General features: G+C 41.7%; 1 protein-coding gene across 4 annotated transcripts in view; it reads right to left on the bottom strand.

Annotated features, from left to right (window-relative positions):
* Positions 1–21,332, bottom strand: part of SPOCK3 (SPARC (osteonectin), cwcv and kazal like domains proteoglycan 3) — a gene marked incomplete at both ends in the record, with an annotated part of 424,393 nt that overhangs the window by 289,952 nt on the left and 113,109 nt on the right. For 2 of the 4 annotated variants that reach the window (XM_082843406.1, XM_082843407.1), the window contains one exon: positions 6,746–6,791. The exons of the other annotated variants lie outside the window; for them this stretch is intronic. In XM_082843406.1, coding sequence (XP_082699532.1) covers positions 6,746–6,791 — 46 coding nt within the window. The remainder of the gene's footprint in view (positions 1–6,745; positions 6,792–21,332) is intronic. 4 annotated transcript variants of the gene reach the window in all.

The raw sequence follows: 21,332 nt of genomic DNA, 5'->3' as shown, positions 1-21,332 counted from the left end.
AACACATTTAGCCTGAATCTCTTTCATCTCGGGGCTCGTAGATATCAAATGCTGGAGAAAAAAACTTTTGGATAAAAGGTGATCCTTAGAGACAGAGCACTTTGGGACAAGTAGATTCTCTAAACAACTCTCAAGAACGAAGGCTAAAAATTTCAGCAACTTAGCTATTGCCCAAATTAACCCCCAACCAAAAACAAGGCAGGAAGAATGTAGTGAAAAGGAAACAAGTGACTATGTTTTAAATCTACAGCATATTTATCTGAAGCATTTATTAAATTATTTAAAATCCTTATCATGCTGCCCCTCTAAGGTTCATTCCTGAACTACCCCTTCAGTTTCTCATGGCAAACACAGAATTTTTATGCCATCTTCAAGAAGGTGCACGTCCTCGTTAAAACTATTTTTCAGGCAATTTATGTTGTGTCAACTAATGAACAGAAGTAGTGGCACAGAAAATTCTAGGTAGAGCAATCAAAAGCAATTTATTTATGGCATCAGTATACTTTCTTTTACTTCAAAGCAAGTTCACCATCACCAAAATAGATTTACTTTAATTCATTTAAAACCGTTATATTTTTTCCAAAACTGTTACTATTTTAGTGGTTTAAAATAAGTGGGAATGTTCTGATTAATTAAAAAAAGAAACTCACAAGAAATGGAAAATGTCACAGCAAAACCAGAAGGTAATTGCCTGTGCCAACATGTGTGTTTGCTGCGTGTGTAACTATGTAACCATGTTGTGTATGTATGTGTGGGTACATCTATGGATATACATAAAGAGGAGCTTTGCGCTCAGAAATTATGCCATTAATTTTATGAAATATTAAGTAACATTTAAATTAGTGGTATTTTTGCATATTTTGTGGAACATAATAGAAATGGAAGTAAATTATAATTTTAAATGAGTATGGTAAAAATTACACAAACATTATCAGAAAAATGTTCTATGCTAACGTAAATTTTTCTTTGCTCCTTTTAGAAATATGCAAGACCCCCAGTAAAGATACTGGGGAAAATCAATTTATATTGATATGATATTGATGTCCATAAGCCAATGAAAAATGTGATATATTAAAACTTAAAACACTCATAAAAAGTATTCTGAATTATGTTCAACAGCTCAATCATTTTGAAAATGATCCTTAATGGAAAGTTCCTTCATCAGAAAGAACAAGAAGCATTTGAAGTTAACATATGTCAAGTGTCTATTCTATCCCAATGAGATGACACTATCTATCTTATTCAAAGCCAGATGAGAACAGGATGATTTTTCTCACTCCTCACTATAGTCTACAAATGGGTTGGTCAATTTGACTCAACACAAAAAAACAAAATAGAAAAAATACATGTAGTTCAAACTAATTTTCCCCTTCTTTCTTATTTTTTGAATACAAAACTTTCCCATGTATATTTAGCAATTATATGTTCAATCAATCAAAACCTGATAGTGTACAAAATATCATTTTAAATACAGAAACAAAGCTAACAACAATATTTCGAAGCTCAGTCAAGTAAATACTTTTTTTTTTTTTTTTTTGGTGGTGGTACGCGGGCCTCTCACTGCTGCGGCCTCTCCTGTTGCGGAGCACAGGCTCCGGACGTGCAGCCCCAGTGGCCATGGCCCACGGGCCGAGCCACCCCGCGGCATGCGGGATCCCCCCAGGCCGGGGCATGAACCCACGTCCCCTGCATCGGCTGGCGGACCCTCAACCACTGTGCCACCAGGGAAGCCCTAAATACTTATTCTTAAAACACAACCTTCAAAATTCCATTTGTGTGCCATTATTTCATCTTAGTGCTACCATACGAGTGACAGTACCTCCTAGCAATCAGGAAACGGGGTGCAGGGGTCACACTGCCTGGACCCAAGGCCAGGCTCTGCCACTTTGTAGGAATATGACCTTGGCAGGACCTTCAACGCCTCAGGCCTCACCTTCCCCATCCACCCAGCAGGGTGACCGTGAAGATTAATGAACTAATGTAACTCATATACTGAATACTTAGAACAGTAACTGCATGTAGGACACTTTACAAACATTAGCTATCATCATGCCTGAGCTACTCTCTGCTTGATAAATATGGTATTTGACAAGTTGTTAGGTCAAAAACTTCTTCAAATAGTAAAGTACATCAGTCTTACCAGTACCTCAGGATTTGGAAGCCTCTCTATAACGATCTCGTTTTCTTTTTAAACAAGAGATAAATTGCAGTGCAACACATATTCACACACACAAATGAGAAAAACAAAGCATCTTATTTGTAATTGGCTACACCAAGTACGGCAAATTTAAGTGTTAACATCCGTTTCATAGATAAGTGCAATTTTTCAAGGTTTATGATTCCACAATAAAAATTCATTTCCCAAGAAAGCATGCACATATATCTCAGTCTGCATTTCATTGCAGGCATACCTCAGAGATTGTGGGTTCGGTTCCAGGCAACCACAATAAAGCAAATATTGCAATAAGGTGAGTCACGTGTATTTTTTAATATAAAATTAAAAAGAAAAATATAAAATATTTTATATATAAGATATTTAAAATATATAATAGTTATGTTTACACTATACTGTAGCCTATTAATTGTGCATTATGTCTAAAAAAAACAATGCACGCACCCTAATTAAAAATACATTTTTGGGTTTCCCTGGTGGCGCAGTGGTTGAGAGTCTGCCTGCCGATGCAGGGGACACGGGTTCATGCCCCAGTCTGGGAAGATCCCACATGCTGTGGAGCGGCTGGGCCCGTGAGCCATGGCCGTTGAGCCTGCGCCTCCGGAGCCTGTGCTCCACAACGGGAGAGGCCACAACAGTGAGAGGCCCGCGAACCACAAAAAAAAACAAAAAAAAAAAAACAAAAAAAAATACTTTTTTTGCTACAAAATGCTAACCATCCTATGAGCCTTCAGTGAGTTATGACCTTCTTGCTGGTGGAGGGTCTTGCCTGGATGTTGGTGGCTCCTGACCGATCAGGGTGATGGTTGCAGAAGGCTGGGGTGACTGCGGCAGTTTTTAAAAAAAAGACAACAAGGAAGTTTGCCGAATCAATTGACTCTTCCCTTCATGAATGACTTCTCAGTAGCATGAATGCTGTTTGATAGCATTTTACCCACAGGAGAACTTCATTCAAAATTGGAGGCAGTCTTCTCAAACCCTGCTGCTGCTGCATTATCAACGAAGTTTATGTCACATTCTAATCCTTCGCTGTCATTTCAGCAGTCTTCACAGCAGCTTCACCAGGAGTAGATTCCATCTCAAGAAACCACTTTCTTTGCTCTCCCGTAAGAAGCGGTTCCTCATCCATTGAAGTTTGATCCTGAGATTGTAGCAATTCAGGCACATCCTCAGGCTCCACTCTTAACTCTAGTTCTCCTGCTGTTTCCACCACATCTGCAGTTCCTGCCTCGACTGAAATCTTGAACCCCTCCAAGTCATCCATGAGGGTTAGAATCAATTTTTCCAAACTCCTGTTAAGGTTGGTATCTTAAGCTCTTCCCATGAATCATAATGTTCCTCTTTGATCCATGGGCTGCAGAACAGATGCTGTGTCAGCACAGCAGATATGAAAACGACATTAATCTCACTGTCCATCTCCATCAGAGCTTTGGGTGACCAGATGCCTTGTCAACGAGCAGTAACATTTTGAAAGCATTCTTTTTTTTTTTTTTTTTTGAGCAGTAGGTCTCAACAGTGGGCTTATAATATTCAGTAAAGCATACTGTAAACAGATGTGTTGTCATTCAGGCATTGTTGTCCCATTTATAGAGCACAGGCAGAGTATATTTAGCATAATTCTTAATTATGGGATTTCCAGAACGGTAAATGAGCATTGGCTTCAACTTAAACTCACCAGCTGCATTAGCCCCTAACAAGAGGCTCGGCCTGTCCGTTGAAGCTTTGAAGCCAGGCACTGACTTCTCCTCTCCAGCTATGAAAGTCCTAGACGGCATCTTCTTATAACAGATGGCTGTTTCGTCTACACTGAAAATCTGTTGTTTAGTGTGGCCAACTTCATTAATTATCTTAGCTAGATCTTCTGGATAACTTGCTAAAGCTTCTACATCACCCCTTCGCTGCTTCACTTTTATGTTATGGAGACTGACAGCTTCTCTCCTTCAACATCATGAACCAACCTCTGCTAGCTTGAAACTCTTCTTCTGCAGCTGCCTTACCTCCTTCAGCCTTTACAGAATTGAAGAGAGTGGGGCCTGGCTCTGGATGAGGCTTCGGTTTAGGAAATGCTGTGGCTGGTTTGATCTTCTATTCAGCCACTAGAATTTTCTCCATGTCAGCAAGAAGGCTGTTTGGCTTTCTTAGCATCCATGTGTTCACTGGAGCAGCGCTTTTAATTTCCTTCAAGAACTTTTCCTTTGCTTTCAGAACTTGGCTCACTATTTTTGGCCTATCTCGGCTTGCTTTTTTTTTTTTTTAATCTCTGTTGAACTGTAGTTTATTCACAATGTTGTATTAGTTCCAGGTGTACAGAAAAGTGATTCAGCCATATATGTATGGCTGACTATATACATATATGTGTATATATATTATATATATTCTTTTCTAGATTCTTTTCCATTATAGGTTATCACAAGACACTGAGTATGGCTCCCTGTGCTATACAGTAGGTTCTTGTTGGTTATCTGTGTATATGTTAATCCCAAACTCCGAATTTATCCCTCCCCCCACCCTTTCCCCTTTGGTAACCATAAGTTCATTTTCTAAGTCTGTGAGTCTATATCTGTTTTGTAAATAAGTTCATTTGTATCTTTTTTATAGATTCCACATATAAGTGATATCATATGATCTATTTGTCTTTCTCTGTCTGACTTACTTCACTTAGTATGATGATCTCTAGGTCCATCCATGTTGCTGTAAATGGCATTATTTCATTCTTTTTTATGGCTGAGTAATATTCCCTTGTATACGTGCACCACATCTTCTTTATCCATTCTTCTGTCAATGGGCATTTACGTTGCTTCCATGTCTTGGCTATCGCAAATAGTGCTGCAATGAACACTGGGGTGCAAGTGTCTTTTTGGATTATGGTTTTCTCAGGATATATGCCCAGGAGTGGGATTGCTGGGTCATACGGTAGCTCTAATTTTAGATTTTTAAGGACCCTCCATACCGTTCTCCATAGTGGCTGCACCAATTTACATTCCCACCAATGACATACCTTCCTCACTGGGCTTCATCATTTCTAGCTTTTGATTTAAACTGAGAGACTTGTGACTCTTCTTTTCACTTGAACACTTAGAGGCCAGTGTAGGTTATTAACTGGCCTAATTTCAGTATTGCTGTGTCTCAGGGAATACAGAGGCCCGAGGAGAGGGAGAGAGACGGAGGGAAGGTCGGTCAGTAGAGCAGTCAAAACACACAACATTTATTACATTTATTGTCTTGTTTGGGTGGAGTTCGTGATGCCTCAAAACAATTACAATAGTAACACCAAAGATCCCTGATCACAGATCACCATAATAAATACAACAATAATGAAAAAGTTTGAAATAAGGTGAGAATGACCAAAATGTGACACAAGACAGGAAGTGAGCAAATGTTGTTGGAAAACTGGCACCAATAGACTTGTTGAATACAGAGTTGCCACAAACCTTCAATTTGTAAACACAATATCTGCAAAGTGTAATGATGTGAAGCATATTTGCCTGTATTTTTTCATTGCCTGTCTTTTAGTGCCTTTCACTTGACTTACAGTAACCAAATCAAAATTATTTTTATGTAAATCCCACAAATTAACACACTGGATAATGACAGTGAAATCACGAAGTAAGGAACAAAGAAAGTAATGTTACAGGAGGGGCAGGATGTGAATTGCTGTTTCCGACTGAAGGTTAATTTCTACGTTGACCACAATCCTTTGTCCATCCCAGCTGGTCCCTACTCAGAGGCTGCCTGAGGTAGCGTTCATCCCAAATATTAGGAAACACAGCACAATACTGTAAAGCTTCCCCTAACGGCATAGTATGGCTCATTTAAAAAAACAACTTCTACTTTTAAATAATACTGCTTCATGGATACCATGTTATGTAAGGTTACTACAGACGATGTAAAGTAGAAATTTCAAACTTTAAAAGAAAGAGTCTGGTTCTAATAGTGTACAGTTTGGTAAGCTAATCTGTTTACTAACATAATTATGACTGCATTGAGATTGGGCATCTCCTGCATCCAGGGAAGGGCTTCCTCTCCCGCGTGTGTGTCCTGCCCTCCGTCTCAAGGGGGCCAACCAAGACTACGAACTGCGGGTACAGTTTTTCAATACAAGAGTTTTCCTTTCGGGGTCTTACTAAGACACCAGCTGAGTCTAATTACCAGACTGCTCCATTTTAAAGGAAAGCTTTTATTTACTGAAAATGAGACAGCAAAGCCATTTGTTTTGAAATTTTGCAAAAATAAATCTCTTTCCTAGTGAAAGTACTTGAATATATCTGAGAACTGGATGAAGTGACTTGTATCAACTAATAAGAATGGACACAGTAAAGTTCAGAAGCCCAAATCAGACAAATCAGATATGATTCTAAAAATGAGAGACACCTTGACAAATCACAATACCTAAGTAACTTATCTCTAACTATGATATTCTGAAGTGAAAGTAATTATGGCATGAATTTTTTCCATTCATCTAAGCTCTCCTATTTAGTATTTTAAAATCTAACCAGGCAATAAATATCATGTTTAAAGTTCAGTGATTGTAAACATGTAAAAACATTTATTGTAAAGTAATGACATTCTTACCCCCATCGAAGGCCTTTCCTGGACTCCAAGTGCGGAAATAATCATCCTAAGGAGAAAAATAATGTGAATTGAGTGTCCATGAGTAATTAGAATGTAAAGATTCATATAAAATCAAAAATAAAATGTGAAATACAGAAGCTGAATACAAACCTCTACTTCCTGCAATGGCAAGCAGTAAATTACAAAAAAAATAAACAAAAAGAAAAAAAAGGAACAAGAGAAAAACAATAGTTATCAAATGAGAATACATTATTAACACGTTATAGAAATATCTTTCAGTAAATGTGTTCATTTTCACGGCAAGTCAACATTTACTATACTGTAAGAATTTAACTGTTTTGGTTGCCACGTCACCTAAATATTATAATGCGATACTTTCAACGCGCAGTATAACACACACTTACGTGAAGCTAATAAGCTTATAAAAGCATCCACCAGTTTCCAATTACACAACTGCATTTTGCACTAGTACATGAGTAAATGGAGGGGGGAAGGGGGGATAAATTGAGAGACTGGGGTTGACATGTACACACCACTATGTATAAAATAGATGACTAGTAAGGACCTCTGTATAGCTCAGGGGACTCTAATCAATGCTCTGTAATGGCCTGTATGGGAAAAGTACCTAAAAATGAGTGTATCTATGTATGTGTATAACTGATTCACTTTACCGTACACCTGAAACACAACATTGTAAGTCAACTATACTCCAATAAAAATTAATTTAAAAAAATGCTATAATTAAATATGAAATAAATAAGGAAACTGGGGAAAAGAGCCACATATTTGGCTATAAGATTTCAAGCAAACAAAGTAAATTGAACATGAGATTTCTGTTCAATTAAGTGTCCCTGAGATAATAAAAAAAATTACTTTCTCCTCAAAAAAACACCAAAAAAACCAGTAACTGGAACAGTTACCATAGCAGGAAACATACCAGGTGACTCTGCAGCGGCCCAGACACTATAAATATACTTTATGAACATCAGTCACATCTAAGGAATTCATCAGAATGCACCGGGAAGCTTGAGAAAAAATGTGCACCTAATTAAATCTTGCCTGAAGTTTCAATCTTTGATATGGGAAAGAATCATTACATTTACTGTGTATTTAGTACATTTGACCATAAAGCACAAAAGTGGGGCAACGGATAGCGCTCAGAGCTGAGTCAACTGACTGACTCAATTTTATTCACCGTTTTTACCTAAAAGCCTCGTAAAGGCACCTCAAACAGATCATCTCTTACGCAAACAGAACCGATTTCACTGTTCAAATTAATAAGCTATTTCCACCATCATAAGCAAGAGAAGTGCACTATGGGATGCTCCTTGAAGAAACAGTCCCCAGTCCCAAATCCTAACCCACCAGAAACCTCAGAATGTAGGGAACCCAGAAGGCCAAGCAGAGATCCTTTCAAGCTTCTTCTACCCTCTTTGCTAACACCCTCCCGTGTACTGGGAGGGAACGTAGAGCATTTTAATTACAGAAATAAATATACTTCCCTAATTGATTTATTGAACATTTTTTAATTGTTACAAAACGTTTTCCTTATTGTGACGAATCACTCACTACCACCTTTTCCACCCCCATCTCTCACCCTCAAAGGAAAGAAGAAAAGAAAAACCACAGAAGACACGTCTGTCTGTCTTCTATTTATGTTGAGATAAGGTTAAAACAAGAGAGGGGGCATTTTAGGGCAAAACACGCTGACAGGTTCTGCGCTAAATTATCCAGGATTAGATGAAGGATGGATAACACCCCTGGATAATTAGACAAATACTGATTGTTTAGTCTCATCTTAAAATCTCACTTTTAAAAAAATTACAGCATGATACAAATCTTGGGAAACTAGGTTTTCAAATCAAGTACCTACACTCAAATTCTCAAACGTCAGCTGGAGACCACAGCACACTCATGTAACCACTTTTTCAGGTTACCGCTCACTGTGTGGGGAAGATGACCGTGTTCCATTCCAAGCGTGGGGAGGGTTGGGATTCTCCTGAAACACAGGCAAAGCCAGACTCTGGCACCTGGTGATGGCTCTGGAGATGCAGACCTGAATTTGAAGTCTGGCTCCACCATCTAATAACTGCATGAGGCTAGAGAAAAAGATGGTCTAAACCTCAGATGTTTGTGCTGAAGTCGGAAAAAGAATACCTACCTGGTCTGGTAAGGGTGGTGCAGGGATTAGTTACAAAAATGCAAAGCACCAGGCCTCTCTGGGCAAGAAGCAGGTGCTTAAAGCACGTTTGCCAGTCAGAAGGACTAAGGTTATCCCTTTAGTGTCTGGTCAACATCACCACCGGACAAGTTGTCACGACTGCTGACAAAGTCCTGTAGTGTTTGTTTTTTTCTAGAAAGAGCTACGACTCCTCATCACATTTTTCAAAGTGATGTCCACACTGCAACCCTCCCCCAGATGTCAGATTTGAGATGCAGAGAACTTTTTCAAAGCCAACATTAGTGACTGTGGTTAATGCCAGAAGACAAGTGCTTCTGCTGCCCCCTCAGACTTTCTGAAGCGGTACAGCTACCACGGCACCATCCAGAAAGGTGCGAGAAGGTGTTTCCTACAATGGTGACTCTGGGCTGTGGAAAGGCTGGCACAGGAATGGAGCTGACACTGAGGCCTGATAACATGACAGCATCACGCCTGCCACGACACGGAGTGTTTGAAATACTCAACACTGTACGGGTTAGCAGGAAGTACGTGGGCATGTAGAGAAAACAACGCGATGGTAAAAGCGAACCTCGACAACTTAACTCAACGTCCTTCAGAATAACATGATCACACTGGCTTATTCTGGGATCAGAGCTATAAAAAATCTGTAATCATAATGTACAACGTGACCTGGCTTTTTGTTATGTCAAGGGCATCACGGACAGCTGGCCATCTGACATGGTAAAGAAAAGCAAAGTCCCTCCCCTATTAGCTATTTTTAGATATTTTTCTTTGTGTGCTCATATCACGAGACTTTTATTTTTCTGAAAATGGTTTCACCGCATTAAATCTTAGGAATGTTGCCAGGATGGGCAATCAAAGTATTTTCACATAAAGTGTTCATTCAGGCGCAATTTCTTTTGTCTCAAAAAGCTTTAGTGACTATTGGTTGTTCCCAGGCTTCAATTTAGATCCAGAATAAGCCAACTGGGGATTTAGAAAACAACTCAGGAAATGCCCACGACTGGAGAAACTCAGGTTCAGATGACTGACACCAAGCCCGAGGGGCCCACTGGGCAAAGCTCACGCTCCAGAGCTTACACCGTGAATTACAGTGACGATCAGAGTCAATTCTGCACCTTTTCCAATTTCTTATATTGAAAGAAATAATATTTGACAGTTCTCCCCTAAAATGTGGTCTGCATAAGAAAATTTGATTTCTCTATCCTGGGATTTAAGCCTTTTCCTTGGGGTTTTAATGTCCTATTTTTCCTGATTTTAAATAAGATACATGTTTAATGTAGAGCACCCTCGCCACCACGGACACTTTGAGCAGATAATTCTTTGTTGTCCTGGGCGGGGGCAGGTGCGGGGACGGCTCTGTGGAGCATCGCAGGCCGCTCAGCAGCATCCCTGACCTCCACCCATGACAGGCCAGCAGTGACCTCCCTCAAGGTGTGGCATCAAGACTGTCGCCGAACACTGCCAAGTGCCTCCTCGGGGAAAAACCACCTACCTGAGGACCCGTGATGCAAAGTTTTTGGGAAATACAGAAACACAAATGAATCAAATTATCCTACAGCAAAGAACTGCTAACAGGAACAGATTTTTCTTCACACGTGTTTGACTATATTGAGATAATACTGTATGTTCAATATTATATCGAGATGTTTTGTGCATCACTTTATTAAGAGCATTTTACAACTGTATTAATATGTTTTGTCAAAATACTGAATGTCTCACATCCGTGTGGATTTACCAGCCTTTAGTTATTTCTTCATACGTCTGTGCTTCCATGTTGCTTATAATATTTTATAACAAATCACGCATACATGAATGTCTAAGTACTTTCTTATACATTCAGAATATATGTTTCAGAATAAGAACCATGCCCAGAATAGAGAAACTAGTTTCCCTTGACAACAGCTGGTCAGAATCAGGCTTTGTCCAGATGAAGTAGGTGGGAAGGACCAGTTTATATCCTCGGATGAACCGTCTGGTTCATTCACTCATTGCTGCATCTACGGTGATTAATTCTCCCGATGCCTGAAGGAATCACAGGGACTAGAAAACTAGGGCAGGGATTACTCAGTATCCTCGTGGATTCTAACACGTGATTAACTGGGAATAGGAGAGACTGGAGGCTTCAAGAGCCCCCAAGGGCTAGAGGTGAACATGAGAAGAGCTACACTCAGGAATCACATCGCCTGTGCTGAGCCACCCAAGCTGCTCCCGAGGCCACGAAGGTTTGCGCAGACAATGGGACCTTCCTGAGATATGTATTTGAAAATTGCTAGCAGGGCACAGCACCTTTAAATAATAATCAATAAAGATTCTACTGATGACTACTGGACAAAACTGTGTCCTATATTCCCATAAGTGTTCTGTAATTTATATTAAATAACTGGTATAAAGGATTGTTAAGCTATAAAAAAAAGTATTTACACGATTACAAAATGGGACACGGAAGATAATGCTTTTGGAGACATTGTAATGGGACACGGAAGATAATGCTTTTGGAGACATTGTAATGGGACACGGAAGATAATGCTTTTGGAGACATTGTAATGGGACACGGAAGATAATGCGTTTGGAGACATTGTAATGGGACACGGAAGATAATGCTTTAGGAGACACTGTAAAAATAAAATAAGTGCTAAAGTGATGGTTATCAACGGTGGGTAGTTCTGAAACGCCACACTCATATCCCCAATATATGACAGTCCAGTTTCAGGTGGGTTATAGGACTTTAGGGTCAACCTACACCAAGATCGTTTAGGTGATAGTATTTCCATAGTACTTCCCTTCCCCATCTGAAGTCTGCTATCAGTGTATCTAGGATGTCACGTGAGGTCTTTGTATTAGTCATCCATTTGGAACACACACACACACAAATGCACACAAAACACACTCATGCATCTATGTCAAAATATATACATATATATAAATGTATACATATATATTTTAAATAGATGAGTCTATTATAGAGATACGTTTCATCAGTGTCTGTCTAAAACATTTAAATGACATTTAAATAATATTTTAGTCATGAGACAACTCACAGGCAGCTATGTTTTAGCCAATCAGCTTTGCCCCTCCCCCCCAAAAAAACCCATGGGGTATGAGATTGATAAGATTTCTTTCCACATTTGCACAACTATCTATTTATGACTATGGAAACCCAGCAATCTTAGTCCAGAGACAAAGTAAATAAATACACATCTCTGGTATTTCCCACTATGTGCACTGAGACTTACTACAGTAAGTGTCTCTGGGATAAACTCTCCCCTGAAGTGATGGCGTCAGGACAAGAAGGAGAAAGCCCCCCTCGACAGCTGTCTCCCAGTCTTGCTTTTAACTGACAGTCCCACCTAGATTGCATCTTTTACTCTAAGGCATTTATAAGTATATTTCATCATGTTAAGAATTTACACGTTGCATTTCACTAGTGATGCACTATTTTAAATGATATAACAGATCCAAGACTGCCTGACTTGATTGAAAATGGTTGAATCTGCAGTGTAAAATGGGGGTCAACCACGATTAGGAACTGAAATTTAGTATAAGAGAGAAAAGGACTTGATGTAACCAAATCTTGTAGCTACAAATCCCAGTACAGAGCACTTGGGGGACCGGAGGGAGCGGGTTGGTAAAACAACCAGCCTCCAAAAGCAGCAGTGTTTTATCAGTGATGTCATTCATATAACAATTATGTTTCAAATATTTTTATGAATTATGATGAAAAATGAAAGTCTGAGAAAATGTCAGAAATAATAATTAGGAAGACAAAGATAAACTTATCTTGGTACAAATTTTCAAGTCCTAGCTTGACAATTTCAATGAATGACAATAAAAAGATATGAAGAAAGAAAAAAAAGAGAAACATAATAGGACATCGGCGGCCCAAGAGTGAGGTTTCTGAATAAGAAACGCCTATATTTAAACCCCGTATTTACCAGTTACTCTGATATTTCAACTCTGACCGTAACTGTTCTTTTCTGAAAACTGAGACTAGTAATAATGCCCTTAAGCTGAGGAAGATTAAATTATTAAAATATGCAAAGTATGAATATAGCTTATAGCTCACAATAAGCACTTAAAAATTGGTACCTATTATTATTCCAGCCAGAAAAACATTCGAGTAATTGTCACTTACCATTATGATGTTAAGAATGACTATCTTTCTTAAATTGACATCATATGAAAATGGGATTTTTCAGTAGAACATGTGGAGTTGCCAGGGGGAAGCCTGCAACCTATGGGGGGCGCAGAGGGAAAGACGCCTTTGGAGTACTGTGACCCCTGGCCTCTGAAGCCACATGCACGTCGTGTGACCTTACTCACCATCCAACGTTGTATCAGAGATTCAGGATGTGTTTTGTTCAATCCTTCCAATAAATATTTATTTTGCTTCTAGCAGATGCTAAGGAGAAAGAAAACCTAGTGACACGTGGCCTGTGACTTCAAGGGGCCCAGAATCTCATGTGAGAGCCGGCTGCAGTCCAGATGGACCCTGTTTCAGAGAAAGCAAGCAGATACTCTGCAATGTAGGTGAGAGGTCTTCACACGCTCGTGTAGGACACAGAGACCCGAGGGTGAGCCTCTACCCAGGTCTCCAAGGATCACCCTGTCCTCCCAGGCCTCCCTCTGTGAAAGGGCAATGGAGCTCCCGACCTGCAGAAGGTGCCCATCGGGGGCTTTCCTCTTGTGCATCCTTCCTTCCTGTCACTCCCAGGAAAGGTGCAGGGCATCCCCCGCCCCTAGCCCAGCCTGGCCCCGTAACCTGCTCATCAACAGAACCCGGGGTGGTGGTGGGGCTGCTCCGCGGGAAGCCATCGTCAGCCACGGGCAGAAAAGCCACCTGCCCCGTCCCCTTCTGAATTCCCAGAGGGCATCCAAAATCAACCACCATCACTTTCTAGGGACTCAAAGTGATACCGGGCTGAGCACAGTCAGAGCTCAAAAACATGAGAGAGAACAGAAAACTGTGGTATATCAGCAAATAATTAATAGCTGGAAGGCCCCCCAAGTCATACAGTCAGTCAGTCCTGAGGATAAAAAGGTACACAACAAGCTCTCCACCTCTGGCTTGGTCGCGCCTTCCCATACACAGAATCCAGAACCTCCAAAGAGCCCTTGTTGGCAGAATTTAAGCTGCAACCCATAAGGTAAATCCTTACAAGGTCAGTCCCACTGGGAATCTGATGCTGCAGGATGAGTTTGGCCTTGGAACGGGGCCACTGGACCTGGCCAGTGGCATGTCCCAGAGTGTCCTTAGCATCCTGACTCTGTGTGTGTGTGGATATCAGTCTGTCCCCTGTCCATTCTTCCCTGGGAATCCCCTGCTCATCCTCTGACCCTATTTCCCATCCTGGACTTTCCCGGCATCCCCTGCTCCCCTTCGATCACTCTGCATCCATACCCACTCCCCTGACATCGCAGCCTGGACCCTCTGGCCTCTATCTGGTGAAGTCCTGATTCCCAGCAACGACCACGACCACCAATAGCTTTTCCACAAGCCGGCAGGAGACAAACGACTTCCTGGTCACCCTAACAGGACACAGTCATAGAGACAGAGAGAGCAATTTGGGCCCCTAGTCATCTTCCGGGGAAGAGAGATTGGGCCAAGGTTTCCACACTGAAAGATCTGTGTATTCCCAAGGAGCAAAGAATCAGCGAAGCGTCTGCATTTGGGAAAAACATAAAAGACAGGAATACACCCGATTCTGAACTGTTGTACAATTGTACGTTTGGATTCAAACCTCCAGAGTGAAAGCAAAGGTAAGTATAAGCTAGTGCTGCTCTACTTATTAACAAAAGCTCTGTTAATCTTTGTAAATGTCCACAGAAATCAAACAGTATGATGACGCCTGTGTGGGCCTACGCTGAGGGCCGGCGAGGGAAGTTCCCTAGAATTTCTGTGATTTGCGATTACGTCCCCCAAGCCCTCTCGCACTAAACTTTAAGATTTCCCAACTAAAGTGACCTCTTCTTGTTTGCTCTGTTTCAACAGCTCAGGGAAATCACGAGGCACTGCTAGTTCTATAAGCTCAAGAACAGCAATGAAAGTCCGTCTGTTTTTTGAAATGTGTTCTATGTTGTGACAGCCTCATGTACATCTCACCCCATCGTGGGAGGAATGCCCAGTGTAAGAGTTAAGCCAGTACATTTCACAAAAGAGGAAGCCCCCCCTTAACACATGAGTTGATCCCAAGATAGAGGAAGTAAGCTCTGTCTGGGCACAAAGGAATTATCCATGAGACAACCAACTGTTTCAGCCCCCAAGGCCGCGTTTATTACTCAAGTCCCCCTCGTTTCTCCAGTGATGTCCTAGGACCCTGAGAGAATTCATTTATACCACTTTAGTGAGCCCTTTACTTCTCAGAGAGCACTTTTATGCTCCCTGACTCACCGCAGATTAAACACATAAATAAACGGTGCCAAAAGAAATGTGCATTGGAGGATTCCTCAACTGTCTCTGAAAGTCCCTGCACATCAAGGTTAAAATTCTTCTGCATATGTATGTGGACTGGTTAATTTCACACTGATATACAAAACTTACAATTCATTAATTTCAGGGAATGACACAGAAGTATTTGCCTTAATAAATAAAATAAGGACTTTCAAAGATTGGGAGCCTTGGTTTTAAGTATAAGAACACCAACAGGAACAGAAACTGAGAAGCACAGGGGCCTGGGGCTCCACTCGCTTGCCCTGGACCAGGTTCCCAGAACCTAGCTTTCAGCATCTGTAAGAGGCAGCGTGTCTGCTGTCACTTCTGCTGCACAGGTGAGGCCAGGGAAGCAGAGAGAGATCAGCCACCTGCTGAAGGTGGAGGGGGTGAAGCCGAGAACACACGCTTAAACCCCCCGAGAACAGCACAGGCGAGCCAATGCACCCCATGGGTGGCCCAACACCTGTTTTTACAAATAAAGTTTTATTGAGACGAGGCTGCTCTGCCCCCCCAACCCAGAGCCCATCATATCAAATGTAAATAAGTCTATATTATATACAAATATTAAATGCATACTATCAGTCTGATACAAATCATTAGCATATAAAAGTCAATGAAAATATAGTACTAGTCAAAATTTAAATACTGTGTAAAATAGAAGTTACTCATCATACATGAAAGCAAAATAGTATTTCTCGTTTTTAGAATGTGCTATGTTAAGAAACAAAGGATATTAGTTGGTTCCTTACTGAGCCAAGAGTATATTTCTGTGCTTATTTACACCTCCAGCAGCAAAAGTACGCTCTTCAGATGCTATACTGACAGAGTGGGCAGGGGATATATTTACACACGAACTCCGATTACGTACAACTGGGTCCTTATTCATGATCAATACCTGGGAACTCCTTTCTGAACGTATCTATATTTAGACAAAAATTGAAAGCTATTTGGTTCACACTGAGATTTCACTTTTGGGTTTAAGACAATTTTTTTTTTCTTTTTTTTTGCGGTACGCGGGCCTCTCACTGTTGTGGCCTCTCCCGTTGCGGAGCACAGTCTCCGGACGGGCAGGCTCAGCGGCCATGGCTCACAGGCCCAGCCGCTCCGCGGCATGTGGGATCTTCCTGGACCGGGACACAGACCCGTGTACCCTGCATCGGCAGGGGGACTCTCAACCACTGCGCCACCAGGGAAGCCGTAAGACAATTTCTGATTTGCCCTCGTGGTTATTATTACTATAATTCTATTTCCTCATGTATAAATTGAGATCCTGATGCACAGCTATTATCTCTAGTAACACCGTTACGTTCACAGTTCACTGGTTGATAAAATCTTCGAACTAAAGTGTGATGTGTTGCCCTAGAAGTTTCGCTTTGTGAGTATTACCTTCTTCCTCTTCTCTGCAGAGAGAGAAGACTTTCTGAAAGAATGATCCTTTGCTCAATTCAAAAAATTAGTAATGTATACATATTGGGGTTTGTTCCAATATTTAAGGTTTACATTTCAGACTTCTTACAACACTGAAACAACAGTACCAACACCATCAGCACAGTATTTTTTAAAAATAGCCCAGTTACCAGAAAGCCAAAAAGGAGCATTACAATCAGTAAAGGATAACACCGTCCCCAGGAGCCACTTGCTTCTCTGCGCACCAGGACCAGATAAAGCAACCCCTCCTCCTTTTAGGCCCAACTCTAGAGGCTTGGGACAAGAACCATCCATCTTAGAGTTCCGGAAGGTCCGGAATCCAGGTGTGGTTCAAAGGCTCTCTCAGGGGCAAATCAAGGTGCCAACCAGGCTACACTCCCTCCTAGAGGCCTGACTGACAAAGAGCTTCCGATCTGCCAGGCATTTTTGGTGATGTAACACCCTTGCTCCCTTCTGGATGGGGGTTCCAGCTCCTTACTGGCTCAGGCCCCTTCCTGCCACACGGGGGTCCCCACGGGGCCACCCTCCGTGTGAGAACCCCGCCAGGGAGCCTGGCACACAAGACGGTCTCCTTACGCTCATCCCAGGATGACACCCCATCACTACTGCACCTTTGATCTGTCCACAGCGAGTGGCTGCACCCACCCCATCCAAGCCCAGAAGCAAGACCACCAGGATGTAGGGCCCTTCGGGCTAGGTTCGAGGTGCTGGAGACCCTTCCCCTCTTAGGACACAGGAACATTTCATTTTTCCACCGTCAGGATTTTGAAGGAAAGGAATTTCAAATCTCCCCTAGTCTCTTCAATTGCAAGATTCAGTCACTTCACTGTCATGCCTGTACGATGCAGCAGGGCCTCAGAAGGGGCAGGCTGGGGGGAGAACATTTATTTTTCCCAAACATTTCAGAACAAGCCTTTAGTAAAATACAACAAAATGAATTATTAAAAAATGAAACCAAAACAGACATACAAACCCAAATTCATCACTACTGGAGTTAATCCATAGAAACAGAGATCAATATAAATGTTCGTGTCAAACAGCTAAGAAGGCTTTTCAATGCTCAGGCCCATCTCTGTCCCTGCCCAGCACAGGCTGCAAACCACACCGAGCTTGTGCGCCCCCTCGGCAGCTCTGGTGGACTTGATGTGGACCAAGGTCCTCACAGGTGTGTCCCCCAAATGTTGTGTATCTACGCTGACAGTGTTTTCTGATAAAATGCTATGAATCCAACAGTAAAAAAAAATCACATCTCCAAAAGGCTGAGAACGTTTCAGCCAATTTGATAGCTGGAGAAAAACTACGCTAAAGAATATTTTTCCTTATGATAAAGAGGTGAGATAAAATCAGTAACAATATTTGCATGGGATTTAGGACAAGTATCAGTTCATCCCTCCTCCCTCCGTCTGCAGTCATCAAAAAGCAGCACCTGTCAACAAATGTAAGAATAGGAAACAAATGTGTTTGCACACTAAAATTTACATTAAAATGAATTACAGTAAAATTTTATAACACAGGGAATCCTATACAGAGCTGTGCATTTTCCAACTCTAATTATAATGAAGCACACAACCTAGAAACCAATATAAAAATTATAACCTGTATGCTTGCTAATAGCCTCTTCCACAATAAGAAATCTACAAAGTTTTAAACTAGTACAGTTTTTTTTCTTAAGTGTCCACTAATTAATTAGGCTTATGCTCTACTAGAAGACTTTTTTTTTTGCATTAGGCAATCTAATAGCCAAAATATATGATTAGAAAATCAGAAAAGTGCGACTTCAGATACCAGCAACCAAAAATTAGAAATGTTTTAAAATTTATATAGTTCTCCATAGTCAGCTTGCTACTTTTACATCCTGTTAGAACCACACCAATAAAAATAAATTTACCATAGTGATATCATGTCCACACAAAGAGACTGAAGTGGAAGTGTGACACATACATCTAAAAGTATGCATGCAATTGAGTTGATTTTTTTAATCACGTTAAAATAAATACACCAATTGAAATAAAAACTAAAACCAGAAGTTGTACGGTTGAGGTTCACCCCCTTTAGCCTATATAAAGGAAAATAGGAAATAATAAATGTACCTTAAATTTAAAAACATGACATTCTTTTGGTATTAATTTTACGATCTGAAAAGATCAGTTTTGAAAGGATAATTAATCTTTTGTAACAAGTATGTGTGTGCGTACACAGGTGTTCACACACATACACACTTTTCACAGTTCTTCAGATTTGCACACAACCCTGCAATGCCTACCATCTTGTACTACTGTGATCTCATCCTTATAAAAAGAAAGACAAAAAACTATAGCTCAGATGAAGAGAAATGAAATTCTTAAGGAAATACACATGATATTCTTATCAACTGCATCTTGTAGCTCAAATTACCAGAATGTTTTTAAGGGAACAAACCTTCTTTTAAAACAATCTGATGTAAAACAAGACAATATCTACATTACATGTGCTTTCAGCTGGAAAAAAGAAGTAAGCCGTTTTATACGTGTAACTTTTAGAACAAACAATTCTGCTTCCTTTGTCTTTCTCCTGAACACACCAAAAAATGAATAAATTATTCAATGGCTCAGTGCTAACGTTTAGCCTGTGGTATCCAGTTTTACTGGTGCTCTGCGCTCCCCACTGGTACGTTGACAAGGGCAAACGTTAAGTAAGTTTTGAATATTATGGAATAAAAGATTAGTATTAGGGCTTCCCCGGTGGCGCAGTGGTTCAGAGTCCGCCTGCCGATGCAGGGAACACGGGTTCGTGCCCCGGTCCGGGAAGATCCCACATGCCGCGGAGGAGCTGGGCCCGTGAGCCATGGCCGCTGAGCCTGCGCGTCCGGAGCCTGTGCTCCCCAACGGGAGAGGCCACAACAGTGAGAGAGGCCCGCGTATCGCGCAAAAAAAAAAAAAAAAGATTAGTAATAGTACCCATTATACTACATATGTTTGGTTTCATTTTGTATTGCACTTAGTTACTGCAGGTGAGCCGTTTACAGAAGGAGGACAAAGAGAAAAGGATGAGGGGGGAGCAGCAAGGGGGGAGGGAGGGGGAGCTTCACAGATGTCCATTCAAAAGCTTTGAGGGGCCAGGTACGGGGGAGGCTCTGGCCGCTGGAAGGTGAAGTACGCAGGCGCAGCCTCTGTTCTCCCGTAATTTAGTCCAGCGGTTCCCAGCCTTTTTGGCACCAGGGATAGGTTTCGTGGAAGACAGTTTTTCCATGGACCGGGGCAGGGGGATGGTGCAGGCAGTAATGCGAGCAATGAGGAGTGGGAGATGAAGCTTCACTGGCCCGTCCCTCACCACCTGCTGTGCGACCCGGTTCCTAACAGGCCGCAAACAGGTGCCAGTCCACAGCCCGGGGTTTGGGGACCCCTGACTTAGTCTATAAAGAGGTCGTCGTGGTGGTAACATAATGTAGCCACATACGAAGTGTTAAATCTGCCTCGGCCTCACAGGGTCAGGGTCAGAGGACATGAAACAAGAACTGTGGCTTCAAAATCCACAAGAACAGGGCTTCCCTGGTGGCGCAGTGATTGAGAGTCCGCCTGCCGATGCAGGGGACACGGGTTCGTGCCCCGGTCCGGGAGGATCCCGCGTGCCGCGGAGCGGCTGGGCCCGTGAGCCGTGGCCGCTGAGCCTGCGCGTCCCGAGCCTGTGCTCCGCAACGGGAGAGGCCACAACAGTGAGAGGCCCGCGTATCACACACACAAAAAAAATTCACAAGAACAGTCATTTCCCACAGAAGCAAATGGAAAGGCATGCGGGCAGGAGAAAGCTCGGAGAAGTCTGAAGACAACAAGTAGTTCAGTTTAGGGATCGTAACTTGCGTGTGCGTGTGCGTGTGTGTGTGTGTGTGTGCACGCTTGTTAGTCTGTATGTGTAGGAGCACAGGTCTGTTGGGAAAGAGTGGCGATGGGCTGGGGGGTTTCAGGACAGTCGAGGCGTCCAGGCAGACACAGAAAGGCAAACTCATCATAACCAGAATTGCTGCTACAAGATATATTTGTCCTTTCCTTCCAGATTCAAAGTTGGTCTAAATGTTTTAAGGTTGCCATGTGGCCTCTATAAATATCATGACGTTGGTGTATTTGTACGAGTCCTTAAGACCTACACAGAGTCCAGAATCAGGGACTAGTAACAACAATAATAACCACCCTCTAACGTAGTGTTTTTATACAGCATCACTCTTTAAACACTGGAATCAGCCTGGGAGGAAAGGCTGACTGACGGGGTCCCATGGTCGGGACTACCAGACACAAGACCTAAACCCAAACCACCCGTGGCTGTGGTCCATTCTCTTCACCACTTTCATCATGCTTCAGTTTTCTAATTTTTAATTTTATTAGTTAATTTCCAATTGTTAATAGCACTTTTGCTATGCAAAATAATCTATGAATTCCAACCTAAATTATTTTTGCTCACTGATTACCTAGCAAATATTTATCATCTATTGTGCTCCAATTCTAAGCAAGAAACTAAAATCAGTGAATAAGATAAAGTGTCCTGTCTCCCTGGAGCACAGAGTCTGACTCTGG

The sequence above is a fragment of the Leucopleurus acutus genome (assembly GCF_964270905.1).
Source record: "Leucopleurus acutus genome assembly, chromosome: 7".
NCBI lineage: Eukaryota > Metazoa > Chordata > Mammalia > Artiodactyla > Delphinidae > Leucopleurus > Leucopleurus acutus.
This window is presented reverse-complemented; position numbering and strand designations above follow the sequence as displayed.